Genomic DNA, 21,720 nt, shown 5'->3' with positions numbered 1-21,720 from the left:
TAAATACAGTATGTAACAAATGGGAGCAAATAAATCCTCTGACACACAACACACACATACATACACCTTTTTAGTCAGCAGCTAATTAACTGACCAGCATGTTTTTGGAGTGTGTGAGGAAACCAGAGGACTTGGACATAACCCACATAAGCATGTGGAGAACATATAGCGTCTATACAGATAAAGCCCTGGCCAGGAAACCTATGACCCAAGTGCTGTCTCCAAGGCCCACTCCCACAATGTCCAGGAGACTGATGAAAGTTTGGAATTGCATCATCGTCATAACCCAGGAACCCACTGTATGATTATGCAAATTGGGTAATTTCGCGGGAAGGTGGGGTGCTGAGTCCAGGATGAGGTGAAATGCGTCTTTTCACCGCTCAAATGTTTCGTGGAACTGTACGTTTGGATCCCCCAGAATGTAGGTCCACAATGAAGGAAAAAGGTAGTACATGGGGCAGTGTCCATGGGGGTGGAGCACTGGAGAAGGTGGGGGCATCTAGGGCACACAGGAAGCTTCCGCAGGCCCTGGTGCAGGCCACCATTTTTTTTTTTGTGATGTCACAGTTGAATTGCTAGGATACATTTTCAGGAATATTAATTCAGCCCTACATGTCTGCCACCAATAGGAGATGTCATATGGTACAAACAAACACCTAACATTAAATGTTAAGGAATCGGGACATGTGCTGTTGTTGGTGTCTGCACTAACAGGGGGTTGGGGTTGGGTATGCGTGACTGGCGGTAGGGATCCTGGTGGTCAGCATACAGACGCCGGTATCCCTGCCGCCGGGAATGTCGACAGGGTTGCGGGCGCAACGGAGCCCCTTGCGGGCTCGCTGCACTCGCCACACTGCAGGCACGGTGGCTCACTGCGCTCACCACAGGTTTTATTCCCACTCTATGCGTGTCGTGGACACCCACGAGTGGGAAAAGACCCTGTATGTTGGGATCATGCGTGTCGGCATTTTAGGCAGTCTGGATTCTGATCGCCGAGATCCTGACTGCCGGTAACATAACCGCATCCCTCTTGTAGGTGTGGTCACATCACCATGGCATGACCAGCGAATCCGGGCATTGCAGAACATACCTCCCAACGTTCCAGCCTGATTGGGTCAAAGCTGTCTCAATCAAGAGCCCTTAAATTGGGACTGCTCCAACTAAAGCAGAACAGATGGGAGGTGCACAAACACAATGCAAAACACCTGTGCAGAGTAGATCTCCACCTGTGCACTAGCTTCAGACTCAGGGGGTAATTCAGAACTGATCGCTAGGGTGCGTTTTTGCATCCCTGCGATCAGGTAGTCGCCCCTACAGGGGGAGGGTATGGTGTGTGTGCAGGTGTGTGATCGCTTTTGCTGGAGAGCTGCACAAACATCAGTTCGTGCATTCTCTGCACAGCCCAGGACTTACACAGTGCGATGCGGTGCTGACGTCAGAAACCCTCCCACGAAATGCCTGGTCCCTCCTGCGTTATTCTGGACACTCCCTGGAAACGGTCAGTTGCCACCCACAAACGGCCTCTTCCTGTCAATCACCTTGCGATCGCCGGTGCGTTCTGAATTTTTGCACCATCCCATCGCTGACTGGCGATCCCCGTTGCTGCGGTCCATCGCGCCTACGCATTGCGGTGCATACGCGGTTCAGACCTGATCGCCCACTGTGCGAAAACGCACAGCGGCGATCAGGCTTGAATTACCCCCTTACATCACACCAACGTCAAGGAAGACTTCTTAAGAAAACAAGGATCTCACAATTGTTTGCAGCACAAATAAGGAAATCACTTGAGACTTTGAGACTGCAACTGAGAGACAGAGGGAAGAGGAATTCCATGCGGTTATAATATGTCATGCAGTGAGACAGGGTCGGACTGGCCCAAAGGGGTAAAGGGGAAACCACCGGTAGGCCCCACTGCCTGAGGAACCACTCCTTCCTCTAGGGATCAGGTTCCAGACTGTGCACTTGTATTCATACACGGTAGATATGTTGCATTACACTGCACTAGACTATTGTGCATTTCAAGCCTCTGTGGAGGATGGTAACATCCCCTTTTTAGACTGGCCACACCCCCAAGTATGGGCCCCTATCACTGCATTCCCCCGGTGGGCCCTTCATACCCCAGTCCGACACTGCAGTGAGATAAGGAAGATGAACCTACACACAAAAATATGGGATCCGGTCTCTAGGTCGACAGTAACTAGGTCGACAGGTCAAAAGATCGACATGAGTTTTCACGATTTTTTTCTTTTTTTGAACTTTTTCATACTTAACGATCCACGTGGACTACGATTGGAACGGTAATCTGTGCCGAGCGAAGCAAGGCTGCTCGCCATGCGAGGGGACACGGTGCATCAATTGGGGCTCCCGGTCACTCTACGAAGAAACCGACACCAAAACCCCCCATAAAAAATGCATGTCGACCTTTTGGCCTGTCGACCTAGACCATGTCGACCTAAAGACCCTGTCGACCTAGAGACCCTGTCGACCTAGTAACTATCTACCTTCCATACCACACCCCAAAAATACATCAGGAAAAATTTCAAGTTTTGCATTATGCCATGAAAAATGATTAGGGGCCATCTCAGCATTCAGCATGCAAACTATAGCAAAGGGCAGCGGACAGCCCGGACTGTCCTGCAGAGCATTATGGGTAACAGGAAGTGACTTTACAGCAATCATGCCATTATTCTAAGAACATAAAGGTTTCAGTAATGTAGACATGTAGCGAATGGAACAGTGATGACATAAGCACAATTCTTGACCATAGACTTCTGTACAAGAAGCTCTTACAATACACAATACTGTAAAGGAAACTAATTGACTGTATAGGAAAGGAGTGGGTTAAACCCCATAGGCTGGGGGCAGGCCTGTTTTTGAGCTTTAGGGGTGGAAGTTATAGGGTCCTATAGGAATAGAGTACAGGGGTGGGCTAGTGGTATGATTAGTCTGGTGAGGGGGCTGGGTCAGCCTATTTTGTTTCAGTCTTTGGCCGGGTAAGTGCTGTCCAGGGCTTGGGATAAAAGCTTTTGATTGCCTTTATACTGTTCCCCCCATAGCTTGTAGTTTAGCTTAGGCGTTTTGGGATTGAGGATACAGGAGTGTGTAGGCAGGACTTGGGTTTGTTTTTGCTGTGTTTCTTTGCATCTGTATTTGGCCACCATGCCCCGTCCGCAGCGCCTGCCCCGGACCCCTGCCCGTTACCTGAATGCAGCGGGTACTTGCGTGGGATCCCCCTCTGGCCGGGGCTCACAGCGTGTGAGCGCTGGTGCTGCTGGCGGCGCCGCTGCGCGTGCCCATATACGGGGGCGCGCAGCGGTTCGTGGTGGCATGTCTCCCCCTCTGCTGCCTGTCCGGTATGGGCCTTTCCTCTCATGATTTCGGTTCGCACTCATTTAGGATCGGAGCCGCCACCTCCGCGGCATCAGCAGGGTTTTCGGTGGCCGAAATTAAGGCTTTGGGCTGATGGAAGTCGGCTAGTTATAAGCGTTACATTCGGCCGTGTTCTGAATAAGTTTGTTGTTTGTTTTTACTAACAGTTCGGTTGTTCAGATGTGTTTCTGTCATTTCAGTCTTGTGTGTCTCCCCTGTCCTCCCTACTCGGATGGCTAGCTACTCGTCACTGTTGGCAGTGGGGGTCTGGAGTTCTTTTACAATTTTTTGCCTGAACTGACGGACTGAATTTGGCTTCTTAATATTTAATTCGGCTAATTGGATTCTAATTATAAGTCCCTCAGCAGGTTTTTAAGTTTCACCTCCAGCCGAGTTATTCTGTGTGAGCCTAACCCCCCCCTACCCCCCTTTTTTCCCTTCCCTAATGCAACCCCCACCCCACCCCCCACCCTACCCTTCTCCTCCCTTCCCTCCTTTTATTATTTTTATTTATCCTTCTGTATCTTTATGTTGCTTCGATTGGCCTGAAGCTTGTTTCACAGGAAATTGAATTCCTTACAGAATTTTCTTTTTGGCAGATCCTCAGTATTCGAACAGTTAATTCACAACTTTCAGTTCTTTGGTGGGTTTAAACGAAATTAATCTTTTTGCCTTTTCCCTTCTTGTAGGTTTGCGGAATGATAGGTTTGGCATTTGGGTGATTGGTCACTCATATATTTTTTGGGCGGCTAGGCTTATGGCCTCAGACGGGGCGCCACGGTTTCCAATGTCGGCAGATGTGAGGTGGATAGGAGTGAGGGGTATGCTTTGGCGGGAGTTGAAGGCCAAACTTCTTGAGCAGGCTAGTCGGTTTGGTTTGCCTAGGATTTTGGTGATTCACTTAGGTGGAAATAATTTGGGGAAAGGAAAAGCGGTGGATCTACGGTTGTTGATGGTGCGTGATTTGGAGGAGATTATGATGGCTTGGCCGGGTTGTAGAGTGGTGTGGTCTTGTATGGTGCCATGTTTATGTTGGCGAGGAGTGTTTGATTGTAGAGCGATTGATGGAGCCAAGAATTCAGTGGTGGCTAAATCAGTTTTAGTGAAAGGAGGTGCGGTGGTTTGGCACCAAAGGATCAAATTTCGTTCTTGCCACTTGTTTAGGCCAGATGGCTTTCACTTAGCTAGAGAGGGATTGCATTTGTTTATTGAGGATCTGTTTTCGGTTGTGGGTTCTTTAGGTTAGGGGTATGGTGGCGGAGCATGTTTCTGTAGTCAGAACCTCGCTGTTGGCGGGAAAGAATGGCAAGTTACCTGTTGTTGGTTAGGAAATTGATTGGAGTTAGATTGGTGGTTGATTTTTAGGTGCGCTCACCTTCGTTGACTGGTATACATCTGCTAGACCACCTTTACGGGGGGTAGTCAAGAAGAAGGTTGAGTGGATACCTTTGGTGTTTTAGATGGTTTGATTTGGTCGGGGGTTAAGTTGGTTTTAGCCGTTCTTTCGTGCCACCATACTTTACATTTTATCATCTCATGCAGTCATTAGATTGCATTAGTTCATTTAAATAAATAGCTGACAATTTCTGCCAAAATTTATGTCTCCGTGTCTTTATTTAATATATAAAGTATTTTAAGTTTTGGTGTTATATATTTGAAAACACAGGGCAATCATCATCCGATAGGGGGTTTATGGTTTATAGGGCACTATGCTGTATGCTGCCTGACCTACAGTACATTTGTACACGGAAACTCCGGCTTATGTAAAATCTTGATGGATTGTTAAATATTTGCTCACACACTTATTTCTAAAGTTTTCCATTACCGTCATGAATAGCAACAATAGTGTGAATTGTAACTGGTGTGGAATTAATATTTGTTTAATAATCTTTTACGATAGCAAAATTTGAATAAAACTATGGACCTGACTGAGAGGTGGACGGAAATAATGCCGTTGCGGCTGGCAATTTGTACGCCACAGATCTGTGAAAAGATGCCAAAGACGCTTCCAAGGCCCTGGAGATATCGGGGGAGTGATGTATTAAGCATTGGAGAGAGATGAAGTGGAGAGAGATAAAGTACCAGTCAATCAGCTCCTAACTGCCGTGCTACAGGCTGTGTTTGAAAAATGACAGGAGCTGATTGGGTGGTAGTTTACCGCTCTCCACTTTATCTCCCTTTAAGGTTTAGTATATCTGCTCTGAAACATTAGGCTGTCTTCCCTCTTCGCTAACACTGAACTACCATCAGCTTTTCAACAATTGTGGCTCGAAAAAATTTATATTTATGATCCCGAACGGTAAAGAACCTTTAGTCTTTTTATTGTCTTATGAACATTTTCCATCTGTGGTCAAGTATAGTATTCATTAAAAAGAACAAAGGTGACAATATGTCAATATAATTACCATATTTGCCATCGTTCTGCTTCGAAGGGGGTATTACACTAGAAATCTTGGGGTCAACCTCTTTCAGAATGATTTTGGGAACTATAAATAAAAAAAGAAAATATTGCACATGTGGGTTTTCTGTGAGTTCTCAGCGTTTGCATGCATTGTACTTCTGCAAGGGGCAATATGACGGAAGCAGTGACGTTAGGCGTATTCTCCCTGCTTGCTGCGGAAGGCCGTGAAGTAGCAGGTACTAAACCTGGACAATTAGGAAGCAGCACATTAGCGATGAGGGGAGATGTATCAAAAGCTTGGAGAGTGATAAAATGGAGACTATGGAAACTACCAACCAGTCATCTCCCAACTGTCATTTCTCTGACGTCCTAGTGGATGCTGGGAACTCCGTAAGGACCATGGGGAATAGACGGGCTCCGCAGGAGACTGGGCACTCTAAAAGAAAGATTAGGTACTATCTGGTGTGCACTGGCTCCTCCCTCTATGCCCCTCCTCCAGTTAGAAACTGTGCCCGGCCAGAGCTTGGTGCTCCTAGTGGGCTCTCCTGAGCTTGCTAGAAAGAAAGTATTTGTTAGGTTTTTTATTTTCAGTGAGATCTGCTGGCAACAGACTCACTGCTACGTGGGACTGAGGGGAGAGAAGCAAACCTACCTGCGTGCAGCTAGCTTGTGCTTCTTAGGCTACTGGACACCATTAGCTCCAGAGGGTTCGAACACAGGGCCTGACCTCGATCGTCCGTTCCCGGAGCCGCGCCGCCGTCCCCCTTGCAGAGCCAGAAGACAGAAGAGAAGGAGATGAAATCGGCGGCAGAAGACTCCGGTCTTCATTAAGGTAGCGCACAGCACTGCAGCTGTGCGCCATTGCTCCCACTGCACACCACACACTCCGGTCACTGTAGGGTGCAGGGCGCTGGGGGGGGGGGGGGGCGCCCTGGGCAGCAATAAGAATACCTTTTGGCACAAAACACACATAATACAGTCTGGAAAACTGTATGTGTGTAAAAAACCCCGCCATTAAGCTATACAAAACGCGGGAGAAGCCCGCCGCTGAGGGGGCGGGGCCTTCTTCCTCAGCACACCAGCGCCAAAAGAGAGGGGGGGCATATAAATTTAGGAGCAAATAAGATGATAAGCAGCTATTGGGAAAAATCACTCATTATAGTGTAAATCCCTGTGTTATATAGCGCTGTGGTGTGTGCTGGCATACTCTCTCTCTGTCTCCCCAAAGGACTTTGTGGGGTCCTGTCCTCAGTCAGAGCATTCCCTGTGTGTGTGCGGTGTGTCGGTACGGCTGTGTCGACATGTTTGATGAGGGTTACGTGGAGGCGGAGCAAGGGCAGATAAGTGTGGTGTTGCCCCCGACGGGGCCGACACCTGATTGGATGGATATGTGGAAGGTCTTAACCGACAGTGTCAACTCCTTACATAAAAGGTTCGATGACGCAGCAGCCTTGGGACAGCCGGGATCTCAGCCCGCGCCTGCCCAGGCGTCTCAGAGGCCATCAGGGGCTCATAAACGCCCGCTAGCTCAGATGGTAGACACAGATGTCGACACGGAGTCTGACTCCAGTGTAGATGAGGATGAGACAAATGCACAGTCTACAAAAGCCATCCGATGCATGATTACTGCAATGAAAAATGTATTGCACATTTCTGATGTTAACCCGGTTACTACCAAGAAGGGTATTATGTTTGGGGAGAAAAAGCAGCCAGTGACTTTTCCCCCATCTGATGAATGAAATGAATTGTGTGAGGAAGCGTGGAGTTCCCCCGATAAGAAACTAGTGATTTCTAAGAGGTTACTGATGGCGTACCCTTTCCCGCCAACGGACAGGTTACGTTGGGAAACATCCCCTAGGGTGGACAAGGCGCTCACACACTTATCAAAAAAGGTGGCACTGCCGTCTCAGGATACAGCCGCCCTAAAGGAGCCTGCAGATAGAAAGCAGGAAGCTATCCTGAAGTCTGTGTATACACACTCAGGTACTATACTGAGACCTGCTATTGCTTCAGCATGGATGTGTAGTGCTGCAGCCGCATGGTCTGATTCCCTGTCAGACAACATTGATTCCCTCGACAGAGATACTATTTTGCTAACCATAGAACATATAAAAGACGTCGTCTTATATATGCGGGATGCACAGAGGGACATTTGCCTACTGGCATCTAGAATTAATGCAATGTCCATTTCTGCCAGGAGAGTATTATGGACTCGGCAGTGGACAGGTGACGCTGATTCTAAAAGACACATGGAGGTTTTGCCTTATAAGGGTGAGGAATTGTTTGGGGACGGTCTCTCGGACCTCGTATCCACGGCAACAGCCGGGAAGTCAACTTTTTTACCTCAGGTTCCCTCACAGCCTAAGAAAGCACCGTATTATCATGTACAGTCCTTTCGGTCTCAGAAAGGCAAGCGGATCAGAGGCGCATCCTTTCTGCCCAGAGGCAGGGGTAGAGGAAAGAAGCTGCACCAGGCAGCCAGTTCCCAGGAACAAAAATCCTCCCCCGCTTCCTCTAAGTCCACCGCATGACGCTGGGGCTCCACAGGCGGAGCCGGGTGCGGTGGGGGCGCGTCTCCGAAACTTCAGCAACCAGTGGGTTCGCTCACAAGTGGATCTCTGGGCTGTACAAATTGTATCTCAGGGATACAAGCTGGAGTTCGAGGCGACTCCTCCTTGCCGTTACCTCAAATCAGCCTTGCCAGCTGCTCCCAGGGAAAGGGAGGTAGTACTGGCGGCAATTCACAAGCTGTACCTCCAGCAGGTGATAATCAAGGTTCCCCTCCTTCAACAGGGACGGGGTTACTATTCCACAATGTTTGTGGTACCGAAACCGGACGGTTCGGTGAGACCCATTCTGAATTTAAAGTCCTTGAACACTTATATAAGGAAGTTCAAGTTCAAAATGGAATCGCTCAGGGCGGTTATTGCAAGCCTGGAAGAGGGGGATTTTATGGTGTCGCTGGACATCAAGGATGCTTACTTGCATGTCCCCATTTACCCACCTCACCAGGAGTACCTCAGGTTTGTGGTACAGGATTGTCATTACCAATTCCAGACGTTGCCGTTTGGTCTGTCCACGGCACCGAGAGTATTTACCAAGGTAATGGCCGAAATGATGATACTCCTTCGGAAGAAGGGAGTTATAATTATCCCGTACTTGGACGATCTCCTTATAAAGGCGAGGTCCAGAGAGCAGTTGTTAGTCAGCGTAACACTCTCTCGGTAAGTGTTGCAACAGCACGGCTGGATTCTGAATATCCCAAAGTCGCAGCTGATTCCTGCGACGCGTCTGCTTTTCCTGGGCATGATTCTGGACACAGAACAGAAGAAGGTGTTTCTCCCGGTGGAGAAGGCCCAGGAATTGTCCTCTCTGGTCAGGGACCTCCTGAAACCAAAACAAGTGTCGGTGCATCACTGCACGCGAGTCCTGGGAAAGATGGTGGCTTCTTACGAAGCAATTCCCTTCGGCAGGTTCCATGCAAGGATCTTTCAGTGGGATCTGTTAGACAAATGGTCCGGATCGCATCTTCAGATGCATCGGTTGATCACCCTGTCCCCAAGGGCCAGGGTGTCTGCTGTGGTGGCTGCAGAGTGCTCATCTTCTCGAGGGCCGCAGATTCGGCATACAGGACTGGGTCCTGGTGACCACGGATGCAAGCCTCCGAGGATGGGGGGCAGTCACTCAGGGAAGGAACTTCCAAGGACAGTGGTCAAGTCAGGAGACTTCACTACACATAAATATACTCGAACTAAGGGCCATTTACAACGCCCTGAGTCAAGCAGAGCCCCTGCTTCAAAACCAACCAGTGCTGATTCAATCAGACAACATCACGGCGGTTGCCCATGTAAACCGCCAGGGCGGCACAAGAAGCAGGATGGCGATGGCAGAAGCCACAAGGATTCTTCGATGGGCGGAGAATCACGTGTTAGCACTGTCAGCAGTGTTCATTCCGGGAGTGGACAACTGGGAAGCAGATTTCCTCAGCAGGCACGACCTCCACCCGGGAGAGTGGGGACTTCATCCAGAAGTCTTCACGCAGATTGTAAACCGTTGGGAACGGCCACAGGTGGACATGATGGCGTCCCGCCTCAACAAAAAGCTAAAAAAATATTGCGCCAGGTCACGGGACCCTCAGGCGATAGCTGTGGACGCACTAGTGACACCGTGGGTGTACCAGTCGGTTTATGTGTTCCCTCCTCTTCCTCTCATACCCAAGGTACTGAGGATAGTAAGAAAGAGAGGAGTAAGAACCATACTCATCGTTCCGGATTGGCCAAGAAGAACTTGGTACCCAGAACTACAAGAAATGAACTCAGAGGACCCATGGCCTCTGCCTCTCAGACAGGACCTGTTACAGCAAGGGCCCTGTCTGTTCCAAGACTTACCGCGGCTGCGTTTGACGGCATGGCGGTTGAACGCCGGATCCTAACGGAAAAGGGCATTCCAGATGAAGTGATTCCTACGCTGATAAAAGCTAGGAAGGATGTGACCGCAAATCATTATCACCGCATATGGCGGAAATATGTTGCTTGGTGTGAGGCCAGGAAGGCCCCAACAGAGGAATTCCAGCTGGGGCGATTTCTGCACTTCCTACAGTCAGGAGTGACTATGGGCCTAAAATTGGGGTCCATAAAGGTCCAGATTTCGGCCCTATCTATTTTCTTTCAAAAAGAACTGGCTTCACTGCCTGAAGTTCAGACGTTTGTTAAGGGAGTGCTGCATATTCAGCCCCCGTTTGTGCCACCAGTGGCACCTTGGGATCTTAACGTTGTGTTGGATTTCCTGAAATCCCACTGGTTTGAGCCACTTAAGACCGTTGAGCTAAAATATCTCACGTGGAAAGTGGTCATGCTATTGGCCTTAGCTTCGGCTAGGCGTGTGTCAGAATTGGCGGCTTTGTCATGTAAAAGCCCTTATCTGATTTTCCATATGGACAGGGCAGAATTGAGGACTCGTCCCCAATTTCTCCCTAAGGTGGTATCAGCGTTTCATTTGAACCAACCTATTGTGGTGCCTGCGGCTACTCGGGACTTGGAGGACTCCAAGTTACTGGATGTAGTCAGGGCTTTGAAAATCTATGTAGCCAGGACGGCTGGAGTCAGGAAAACTGACTCGCTGTTTATCCTGCATGCACCCAACAAGCTGGGTGCTCCTGCTTCAAAGCAAACTATTGCGCGCTGGATCTGTAACACGATTCAGCAAGCTCATTCTGCGGCAGGGTTGCCGCATCCTAAATCGGTAAAAGCCCATTCCACAAGGAAGGTGGGCTCTTCTTGGGCGGCTGCCCGAGGGGTCTCGGCTTTACAGCTTTGCCGAGCTGCTACTTGGTCGAGTTCAAACACATTTGCTAAGTTCTACAAGTTTGATACCCTGGCTGAGGAGGACCTTGCCTTTGCTCATTCAGTGCTGCAGAGTCATCCGCACTCTCCCGCCCGTTTGGGAGCTTTGGTATAATCCCCATGGTCCTTACGGAGTTCCCAGCATCCACTAGGACGTCAGAGAAAATAAGAATTTACTCACCGGTAATTCTATTTCTCGTAGTCCGTAGTGGATGCTGGGCGCCCGTCCCAAGTGCGGACTCTCTGCAATACATGTATATAGTTATTGCTTAACTTAAGGGTTATTGTTATGAGCCATCTGTTACTGAGGCTCAATTGTTATTCATACTGTTAACTGGGTATGGTTATCACAAGTTGTACAGTGTGATTGGTGTGGCTGGTATGAGTCTTACCCTGGATTCCAAATCCTTTCCTTGTTGTGTCAGCTCTTCCGGGCACAGTTTCCTTAACTGAGGTCTGGAGGAGGGGCATAGAGGGAGGAGCCAGTGCACACCAGATAGTACCTAATCTTTCTTTTAGAGTGCCCAGTCTCCTGCGGAGCCCGTCTATTCCCCATGGTCCTTACGGAGTTCCCAGCATCCACTACGGACTACGAGAAATAGAATTACCGGTGAGTAAATTCTTATTTTTTCAAACCTTGGGGCAGATGTATTAATCTGGAGACGGCATAAGGAAGTGATAAACCAGTGATATGTACAAGGTGATAAAGGCACCAGCCAATCAGCTCCAATATGTAAATGAATAGTTAGTATCTGATTGGCTGGTGCCTTTATCACCTTGCACATAGCACTGGTTTATCACTTCCTTATGCCTTCTCCAGGTTAATACATCTGCCCCCTAGCCTGTAACACGGCAGTTAGGAGTTGATTGGTTGCTACTTTATCTCTCTCCAATCTATCACTATACAAGGCTTAGTACATACACCCCAATGTTCCTACTGATTCAAGGCACGGCCATCTACTGACATGGTAGATACGGACCAGGCATGGGAATCATCCTTGTAATATCTATAACTATCGCGCTCAGATTGATGCAGATTAATTGTGGACAATAGCATTTTTCTGCAGCTTGATGCACATGTCACCCGTATAACCCCAAGTGACAGTGGGGGATCCCCAGAGGCTGTGACCGCCTCGGAGCTGATGTTTATCCACAAAACCATCACTCTACATAGTACCAGCAGAAGAACAGAGCATGAATACAGCCACATGTTATTATGCGCAATGACTGACAGTGGGTTATATAAATCTGTCTACTTACCACAAGAATAATTGACAATAAGATATTTAACCACACCAGGCAGACACGGACTTCCAAAATGTTCATCGCTGACGACCATCCTGCATCGCTGTTTCCCGTAACACCTCTGCGCCAGGACCTCCAGCGCCGAGTACGACACACAGTCTGTAGGAACGGAGAAGCCAATAGATTGTCACCAGATATTTAATAGTTCAATGGTAATTAGATGGAAAAACCTTGTAACATAAAAAAATAAGGCTAATGTCTTTCATTTGCATGGCATCCTGGGTAGTTTCACAAGAGTTGGCTACCTCTTGTGCAAGGCCGTGATGAGGGGTATGCACCGGCATCGCCTGGTTGTGAGGACAAGGGGTGACACGGTCACTGCCCTGACAGCAGTCATTTTCAGCTTGCGGGGACCTTTGGGAGGGTGCACATCTTTTACAACTGGTGCTTGTTGGGTAACACTGTGAAGTCACATGCGCCTGGAATAGCGTGCGTCAGCTCTGCTCTGATGTACATTAATTGCTAAATGCATATATCAGCAACACTTACAATCATGCATTTCATTTATTTAAGAAACGTGTTTTAAATAACTTCATTTCTAACAAAGGATATTAGCATGCCAGTTAATAATTAGGTCCTGTTTATAAAGGAAGAGTAAAGTGTTATACTCAAAAATGATGTTGCCTATTTAAAATGGATATGCTTGATTAATCCCGAAATGTTACTGTAAAAAACTCAGAAACACACTGTAGCTGCCGATTGACATGTAGATTGTGCAGCACTGACCTTCTTTAGCAACACATGTAACCAAGGGGGGCGGGGGATGATTGTACTGTACCGATTATTCCAATGGTTGTAGAGGTTGCTACGGAGAAATACATTTTAAATGGCAGCAACAGTGTTTTTCTGAGCACTCAACAGACACTTTCAGTCAGGAATACTAATTAAATTATCGGTAATTATGACAGAAAATTGTAGTTCCCAGCATAAAGTAAAATAAATAAATTAATTAAATGGATCACACATGAGCTATCACCGCAAAACAAAACAAAAAGAATAAAGATGGAAAAATATGGTTATTGCCGCATAATAATAAATAGGGGCCTATATGACATGACAGAATGCCCTCTACTGATGTATGACTCCGATATCGATATGGTCGCACTGATGCAATGGTGTCAAATCGCCCACCAGCTGCTGGAAAGTAATCTTCTGGCAGCTCCCGGTTACGAACACCCTCAGCTGGATAAAATAAGTGTGGCAACGAGTTCTTCTGAGATTAGTAGTACATCCTCCTTTCCTATCAGATGTCAGGAACCCAACTGACTGTACAGGAGAAGTGTTCTTCTGATTCTCATAAAACAAAACTAAAGGAAAAGAGAAATGATTTCCTAGCAAAAGGTATCCAGTCATTGTGTCGGCATTCAGAATGTCGGTAGTTAGAATGTCAACATGTTCTGAATGTCGTCATAGACACTACAAATTCAGTTTGGCGTTAGGTTAGGGCTTAAATAGTGAAAACAACTCTATGACTGTCGACATTACCTACCACACCGTAACAGAATTATTCCCTTTACCTTCTAATACCCGACAGAGTGAAGAATCGGGCTACTATCTTTATACTCACCATACGGCGTCGCTTGGTCAATCTCCGTGGAACAAGGGTTCTTCTCATTGGAGAACCTGCCGTAGACAGCTGAGTAGATATTGAGTAACTTGGGCTCCTTGCAGTGTAGCTTCAGCTCATGGTTTTCACAGACAGATGTCGATTTGTATTCAGCTAAAAACAGAAGCAGAAGCCAAATAAACAGTCTGCACAAATGTTAACGTTCTGCATAATAGCGCATGGGGCCTAGCACGCGAGGAGTGCAGTGGATATAGCTCTATCTGGATATACAAGCCACCTGCACAAACTTGGCAAACAGCAGACATTTCAGCAGTGCAAAACTGTCATCGCACAATGGCCCTCATTCCGAGTTGTTCGCTCGGTATTTTTCATCGCATCGCAATGAAAATCCGCTTAGTACGCATGCGCAATGTTCGCACTGCGACTGCGCCAAGTAACTTTGCTATGTAGAAAGTAATTTTACTCACGGCTTTTTCATCGCTCCGGCGATCGTAATGTGATTGACAGGAAATGGGTGTTACTGGGCGGAAACACGGCGTTTCAGGGGCGTGTGGCTGAAAACGCTACCGTTTCCGGAAAAAACGCAGGAGTGGCCGGAGAAACGGTGGGAGTGCCTGGGCGAACGCTGGGTGTGTTTGTGACGTCAAACAGGAACGACAAGCACTGAACTGATCGCACAGGCAGAGTAAGTCTGAAGCTACTCTGAAACTGCTAAGTAGTTAGTAATCGCAATATTGCGAATACATCGGTCGCAATTTTAAGAAGCTAAGATTCACTCCCAGTAGGCGGCGGCTTAGCGTGTGTAACTCTGCTAAATTCGCCTTGCGACCGATCAACTCGGAATGAGGGCCAATAGACGTCTCCCAATACCAAACTACGCGGCTTCCCAAGCCTGGTATATTTATATAGGAAAGGAAGAGACCGGAACGTGCTATTTTCATGCTCCAGATTGAGGTTTCGGTGGTTTGCAGATGGGCAGCCTCCTATAAAGAGGCCAGTGTTCCTGCAAAGAGCAGTTTAAAGGGTCTCTGTACATCAATAATAATATAAATAACTTTGTCAACTCCACATTTGTGCACTGGAATAACAACTGACATTCGGAAACTACATTATAGCTGTAGGACGTATATACTGTACTTAGTTGATATACAGATGCTTCCCAAGGCCATTGTTGAACCCCTCCCGTTATGTATACAGAATATATGCTGATTAGCTGTAAAGCCTTTCAAACAACTCTCAATCCACACTATGTATAAAACAAAAGGAAGCATTGTGATAAGTAATCACAAATATAATATATATAACTAAGGCTAAAGCTAGATGTTCATTGGCAGATGGGCTTTCCCATCCCATGTGACCATTCCATCCTTCTAAATCCCCTGGTGTTCTGCACATTTGCGGAGCGGATTTCCTCCTGCTGTCCTGCCCCCGGCAGTGATGCAGCGGTCACTGAGCACCAAAATCAACTACCGATTTTGCACCCCAGAATTCAGGCATTTGCAGGGGGTTAATGGGGATCAAGCTGACATTCAGAATGACAAATATCAATATGGAGACACCAGAATGTCTTCATTTTCTGAATGTCAACAAGTTTAAAATGTCTACAGACAACTTGTCAATATCGACATAACGTCAGCCTGTTCAAAATGTCAACATGTGAATGTCAGCAGTAACTGCCAACACATGCAAATAGTGTAAGGGTAAGGCAACAATTAGTGTTAGTGTTTGGCTGGAATTCGGATCATGATCAGGCTACAATTAGAGTTAAGGCCAGTACTCACGGCCCGATTTGGGAGAGATGTGTACTGCAATTAGTGTTAGGGTTTGGCTACAATTAGGGTTAGGCTACAATCAGGGTTATGGTTTAGCTACAATTAGGGTTAGGCTGCAATTAGTGTTAGAGTTAGGCTGCAATTAGGATTATACTGCAATTAGTGTTAGGGTTAGGCTACAATTAGGGTTATGGTTTAGCTGCAAATAGGGTTAGCCTGCAATTAGTGTTAGAGTTAGGCTGCAATTAGGATTATACTGCAATTAGTGTTAGAGTTAGGCTGCAATTAGGATTATACTGCAATTAGTGTTAGGGTTTGGCTACAATTAGGGTTAGGCTACAATTAGGGTTATGGTTTAGCTGCAATTAGGGTTAGGATGCAATTAGTGTTAGTTTTATACTAAAATATTTCAGCTAATATTCTGAAATTGATTGTGTCGACATTTTGGGGTCTATTGCCAGTGGGGAATGTACTGCCACTAGGGGAGTGAGCGGTAATGTTACAATGGGGATATATGCTAGACACTCCTAGCCGTTCTGTTTTAATTAAAATATTTAAATATATTTTTCTCTAACGTCCTAGTGGATGCTGGGGACTCCGTAAGGACCATGGGGAATAGACGGGCTCCGCAGGAGACAGGGCACTTTAAGAAATAATTTGGATTCTGGTGTGTTCTGGCTCCTCCCTGTATGTCCCTCCTCCAGTTTGAATCTGTGCCCGGACGAGCTGGGTGTTGTTTAGTGAGCTCTCCTGAGCTTGCTATAAGAAAGTATTTTGTTAGGTTTTTTATTTTCAGGGAGCTCTGCTGGCAACAGACTCCCTGCATCGTGGGACTGAGAGGAGAGAAGCAGCCCTACTCTCTGAAGCTAGGTCCTGCTTCTTAGGCTACTGGACACCATTAGCTCCAGAGGGATCGTACACAGGATTTCACCCTTTGTCGTCCGATCCCGAAGCCGCGCAGCCGCCCCCCTCGCAGAGCCGGAAGACAGAAGCCGGGTGAAAGAAGCAAGAAGACTTCAAAATCGGCGGCAGAAGACTCCAGTCTTCACTGAGGTAGCGCACAACACTGCAGCTGTGCGCCATTGCTCCCACACTACACCCACATACTCCGGTCACTGTAGGGTGCAGGGCGCAGGGGGGGGCACCCTGGGCAGCAATTATGACCTCTTGGCAAAAGTGGAGCATATATACAGTTGGGCACTGTATATATGTATGAGCCCCCGCCATAATATTACACAGAAACGCGGGACAGAAGCCCGCCGCTGAGGGGGCGGGGCATCTTCCTCAGCACTCACCAGCGCCATTTTTTCTCCACAGCTCCGCTGAGAGGAAGCTCCCCAGGCTCTCCCCTGCAGATTCACGGTAGAAGAGGGTAAAAAGAGAGGGGGGCACATAAATTAGGCGCAAAAACATAATATACAGCAGCTACTGGGTTAACACTAAGTTACTGTGTGATTCCTGGGACATATAGCGCTGGGGTGTGTGCTGGCATACTCTCTCTGTCTCTCCAAAGGGCCTTGTGGGGGAACTGTCTTCAAGAAAGAGCATCCCCTGTGTGTGTGGTGTGTCGGTACGCTTGTGTCGACATGTTTGACGAGGAAGGCTATGTGGAAGCAGAGCGGGAGCAAATGAATGTGGTGTCTCCGCCCGACGGCGCCGACACCTGATTGGATGGATATGTGGAAGGTTTTAAATGATAATGTTAATTCCTTGCATAAAAGGTTGGATAAAGCTGAAGCCTTAGGACAGTCGGGGTCTCAGCCCATGCCTGATCCTATGTCGCAGAGGCCGTCAGGGTCTCAGAAGCGCCCACTATCCCAAATTGTTGACACAGATACCGACATGGATTCTGACTCCAGTGTCGATTACGATGATGCAAAGTTACAGCCTAAATTGGCTAAAGCCATCCGTTGTATGATTATAGCAATGAAGGATGTGTTGCACATCACAGAGGAAACCCCAGTCCCTGACAAGAGGGTTCATATGTATGGGGAAAAAAGGCAGGAGGTGACCTTTCCCCCTTCACATGAGCTAAATGAGTTATGTGAAAAGGCTTGGGAATCTCCAGATAAAAAACTGCAGATTTCCAAACGGATGCTTATGGCGTATCCTTTCCCGCCAACGGACCGGTTACGCTGGGAATCCTCCCCTAGGGTGGACAAAGCTTTAACACGCTTATCCAAGAGGGTAGCCCTGCCGTCACAGGATATGGCCACCCTAAAAGATGCTGCGGATAGAAAGCAAGAGGGTACCCTGAAGTCCATTTATACACATTCAGGTACCTTACTAAGGCCGGGAATTGCGTCGGCCTGGGTGTGTAGTGCTGTGGCAGCATGGACGGATACCTTATCTGAGGAACTGGATACCTTAGACAAGGATACTATATTAATGACCCTGGGGCATATAAAAGAAGCTGTCCTATATATGAGAGATGCTCAAAGAGACATTAGCCTACTGGGCTCTAGAATAAATGCTATGTCGATTTCTGCCAGAAGGGTCCTGTGTACTCGGCAATGGACAGGCGATGCCGACTCAAAAAGGCACATGGAGGTTTTACCTTACAAGGGTGAGGAATTGTTTGGGGAGGGTCTCTCGGACCTGGTCTCCACAGCTACTGCTGGAAAGTCAAATTTTTTGCCATATGTTCCCTCACAACCTAAGAAAGCACCGTATTACCAAATGCAGTCCTTTCGTTCACAAAAAGGCAAGAAAGTCTGAGGTGCGTCCTTTCTTGCCAGAGGCAGGGGCAGAGGAAAGAAGCTGCACAACACAGCTAGTTCCCAGGAACAGAAGTCCTCCCCGGCTTCCACTAAATCCACCGCATGACGCTGGGGCTCCACAGGCGGAGCTAGGCACGGTGGGGGCGCGTCTCCGAAATTTCAGCCACAAGTGGATTCACTCCCAGGTCGATCCCTGGGCAATAGAGATTGTGTCTCAGGGATACAAGCTGGAATTCGAAGAGATGCCCCCTCACCGATACCTCAAATCGGCCCTGCTAGCTTCCCCCTTAGAGAGGGAAATAGTGTTAGCTGCAATTCACAAATTGTATCTTCAGCAGGTGGTGGTCAAGGTTCCCCTTCTTCAACAAGGAAAGGGTTATTATTCGACCATGTTTGTGGTACCGAAACCGGACGGTTCGGTCAGACCCATATTGAATTTAAAATCCCTGAACATATACCTGAAAAGGTTCAAGTTCAAGATGGAATCGCTCAGAGCGGTCATCGCAAGCCTGGAAGGGGGGGATTTTATGGTGTCTCTGGACATAAAGGATGCGTACCTTCATGTCCCCATTTATCCACCTCATCAGGCGTACCTCAGATTTGTGGTACAGGATTGTCATTACCAATTCCAGACGTTGCCGTTTGGTCTCTCCACGGCACCGAGAATATTTACCAAGGTAATGGCGGAAATGATGGTGCTCCTGCGAAAGCAAGGGGTCACAATTATTCCATACTTGGACGATCTCCTCATAAAGGCGAGGTCCAGAGACCAGTTGCTGATCAGCGTAGCACGCTCTCAGGAAGTGTTACAACAGCACGGCTGGATTCTTAATATTCCAAAGTCGCAGTTGATTCCTACGACTCGTCTGCCCTTCCTGGGCATGATTCTGGACACAGACCAGAAGAGGGTTTATCTCCCGATGGAGAAGGCTCAGGAGCTCATGAAACTGGTCAGAGACCTATTAAAACCAAAACAGGTGTCGGTGCATCACTGCACGCGAGTCCTGGGAAAGATGGTGGCATCATACGAGGCCATTCCCTTCGGCAGGTTCCATGCAAGGACCTTTCAATGGGACTTACTGGACAAGTGGTCCGGATCACATCTTCAGATGCATCGGCTGATCACCCTATCCCCCAGGGCCAGGGTGTCTCTCCTGTGGTGGCTGCAGAGTGCTCACCTTCTAGAGGGCCGCAGATTCTGCATTCAGGACTGGGTCCTGGTGACCACGGATGCAAGCCTCCGAGGGTGGGGGGCAGTCACACAGGGAAGAAATTTCCAAGGTCTGTGGTCAAGTCAGGAGACTTGCCTTCACATCAACATCCTGGAATTAAGGGCCATATACAACGCCCTACGTCAAGCGGAGACCCTGCTTCGCGACCAATCGGTTCTGATTCAGTCAGACAACATCACCGCAGTGGCTCATGTAAACCGCCAAGGCGGCACAAGGAGCAGGGTGGCGATGGCGGAAGCCACCAAAATTCTTCACTGGGCGGAGAATCACGTAAAAGCACTGTCAGCAGTGTTCATTCCGGGAGTGGACAACTGGGAAGCAGACTTCCTCAGCAGGCACGACCTCCACCCGGGAGAGTGGGGACTTCATCAAGAAGTCTTCACGCAGATTGCAAGTCAGTGGGAACTGCCACAGGTGGACATGATGGCATCCCGCCTCAACAAAAAGCTACAGAGGTATTGCGCCAGGTCAAGAGACCCTCAGGCGATAGCTGTAGACGCACTAGTGACACCGTGGGTGTTCCAGTCGGTTTATGTATTTCCTCCTCTTCCTCTCATACCAAAGGTGCTGAGAATCATAAGAAGAAGAGGAGTGAGAACAATACTCATTGTTCCGGATTGGCCAAGAAGGACTTGGTACCCAGATCTGCAAGAAATGCTCACAGAGGAACCATGGCCTCTGCCTCTAAGACAGGACTTGTTGCAACAGGGGCCCTGTCTGTTCCAAGACTTACCGCGGCTGCGTTTGACGGCATGGCGGTTGAACGCCGGATCCTAGCAGAAAAAGGCATTCCGGATGAGGTTATTCCTACGCTGATAAAGGCTAGGAAGGACGTGACGGCTAAACATTATCACCGTATATGGCGAAAATATGTTGCTTGGTGTGAGGCCAGGAATGCCCCCACGGAGGAATTCCAGCTGGGCCGTTTCCTTCACTTCCTACAGTCGGGAGTGACTTTGGGCCTAAAATTGGGTTCCATTAAGGTCCAGATTTCGGCCCTGTCTATTTTCTTTCACAAAGAACTGGCTTCTCTGCCTGAAGTTCAGACGTTGTAAAGGGAGTGCTGCATATTCAGCCCCCTTTTGTGCCTCCAGTAGCACCTTGGGATCTTAACGTGGTGTTGAGTTTCCTGAAGTCACACTGGTTTGAGCCACTTAAAACCGTGGAGTTAAAATATCTCACGTGGAAGGTGGTCATGCTATTAGCCTTGGCTTCGGCTAGGCGTGTGTCAGAATTAGCGGCTTTGTCACATAAAAGCCCCTATCTGGTTTTCCATATGGACAGGGCAGAATTGCGGACCCGTCCACAATTTCTGCCAAAAGTGGTGTCATCTTTTCATATGAACCAACCTATTGTGGTGCCTGTGGCTACTCGTGACTTGGAGGATTCCGAGTTACTAGATGTGGTCAGGGCTTTGAAGGTTTATGTAGCCAGAACGGCTAGAGTCAGGAAAACTGAGTCGCTGTTTATCCTGTATGCATCCAACAAGCTGGGTGCTCCTGCTTCAAAGCAAACTATTGCTCGCTGGATCTGTAACACGATTCAGCAGGCTCATTCTGCGGCTGGATTGCCGCTGCCAAAATCAGTAAAAACCCACTCCACAAGGAAGGTGGGCTCTTCTTAGGCGGCTGCCCGAGGGGTCTCGGCATTACAGCTTTGCCGAGCAGCTACTTGGTCAGGTTCGAACACTTTTGCAAAGTTCTACAAGTTTGATACCCTGGCTGAGGAGGACCTTGTGTTTGCTCATTCGTTGCTGCAGAGTCATCCGCACTCTCCCGCCCGTTTGGGAGCTTTGGTATAATCCCCATGGTCCTTACGGAGTCCCCAGCATCCACTAGGACGTTAGAGAAAATAAGATTTTACTTACCGGTAAATCTATTTCTCGTAGCCCGTAGTGGATGGTGGGCGCCCGTCCCAAGTGCGGACTTCTTCTGCAATACTTGTATATAGTTATTGCCTAAATAAGGGTTATGTTATAGTTGCATCAGGGTTGATCTGATGCTCTGTTGTTG

At 48.1% G+C, this 21,720-nt stretch overlaps 1 protein-coding gene across 3 annotated transcripts in view; it reads right to left on the bottom strand.

Moving 5' to 3' along the window:
- Positions 1–21,720, bottom strand: part of EVA1C (eva-1 homolog C) — a 255,850-nt gene that overhangs the window by 16,737 nt on the left and 217,393 nt on the right. For all 3 annotated transcript variants that reach the window (XM_063956440.1, XM_063956438.1, XM_063956439.1), the window contains 3 exons: positions 13,985–14,137; positions 12,373–12,516; positions 5,775–5,855 (listed from right to left, as the gene is read on the bottom strand). In XM_063956440.1, the coding sequence (XP_063812510.1) occupies positions 5,775–5,855; positions 12,373–12,516; positions 13,985–14,137 (378 nt within the window). The remainder of the gene's footprint in view (positions 1–5,774; positions 5,856–12,372; positions 12,517–13,984; positions 14,138–21,720) is intronic.

The sequence above is a fragment of the Pseudophryne corroboree genome, chromosome 2 (genome assembly GCF_028390025.1).
Source record: "Pseudophryne corroboree isolate aPseCor3 chromosome 2, aPseCor3.hap2, whole genome shotgun sequence".
Lineage (NCBI taxonomy): Eukaryota > Metazoa > Chordata > Amphibia > Anura > Myobatrachidae > Pseudophryne > Pseudophryne corroboree.
This window is presented reverse-complemented; position numbering and strand designations above follow the sequence as displayed.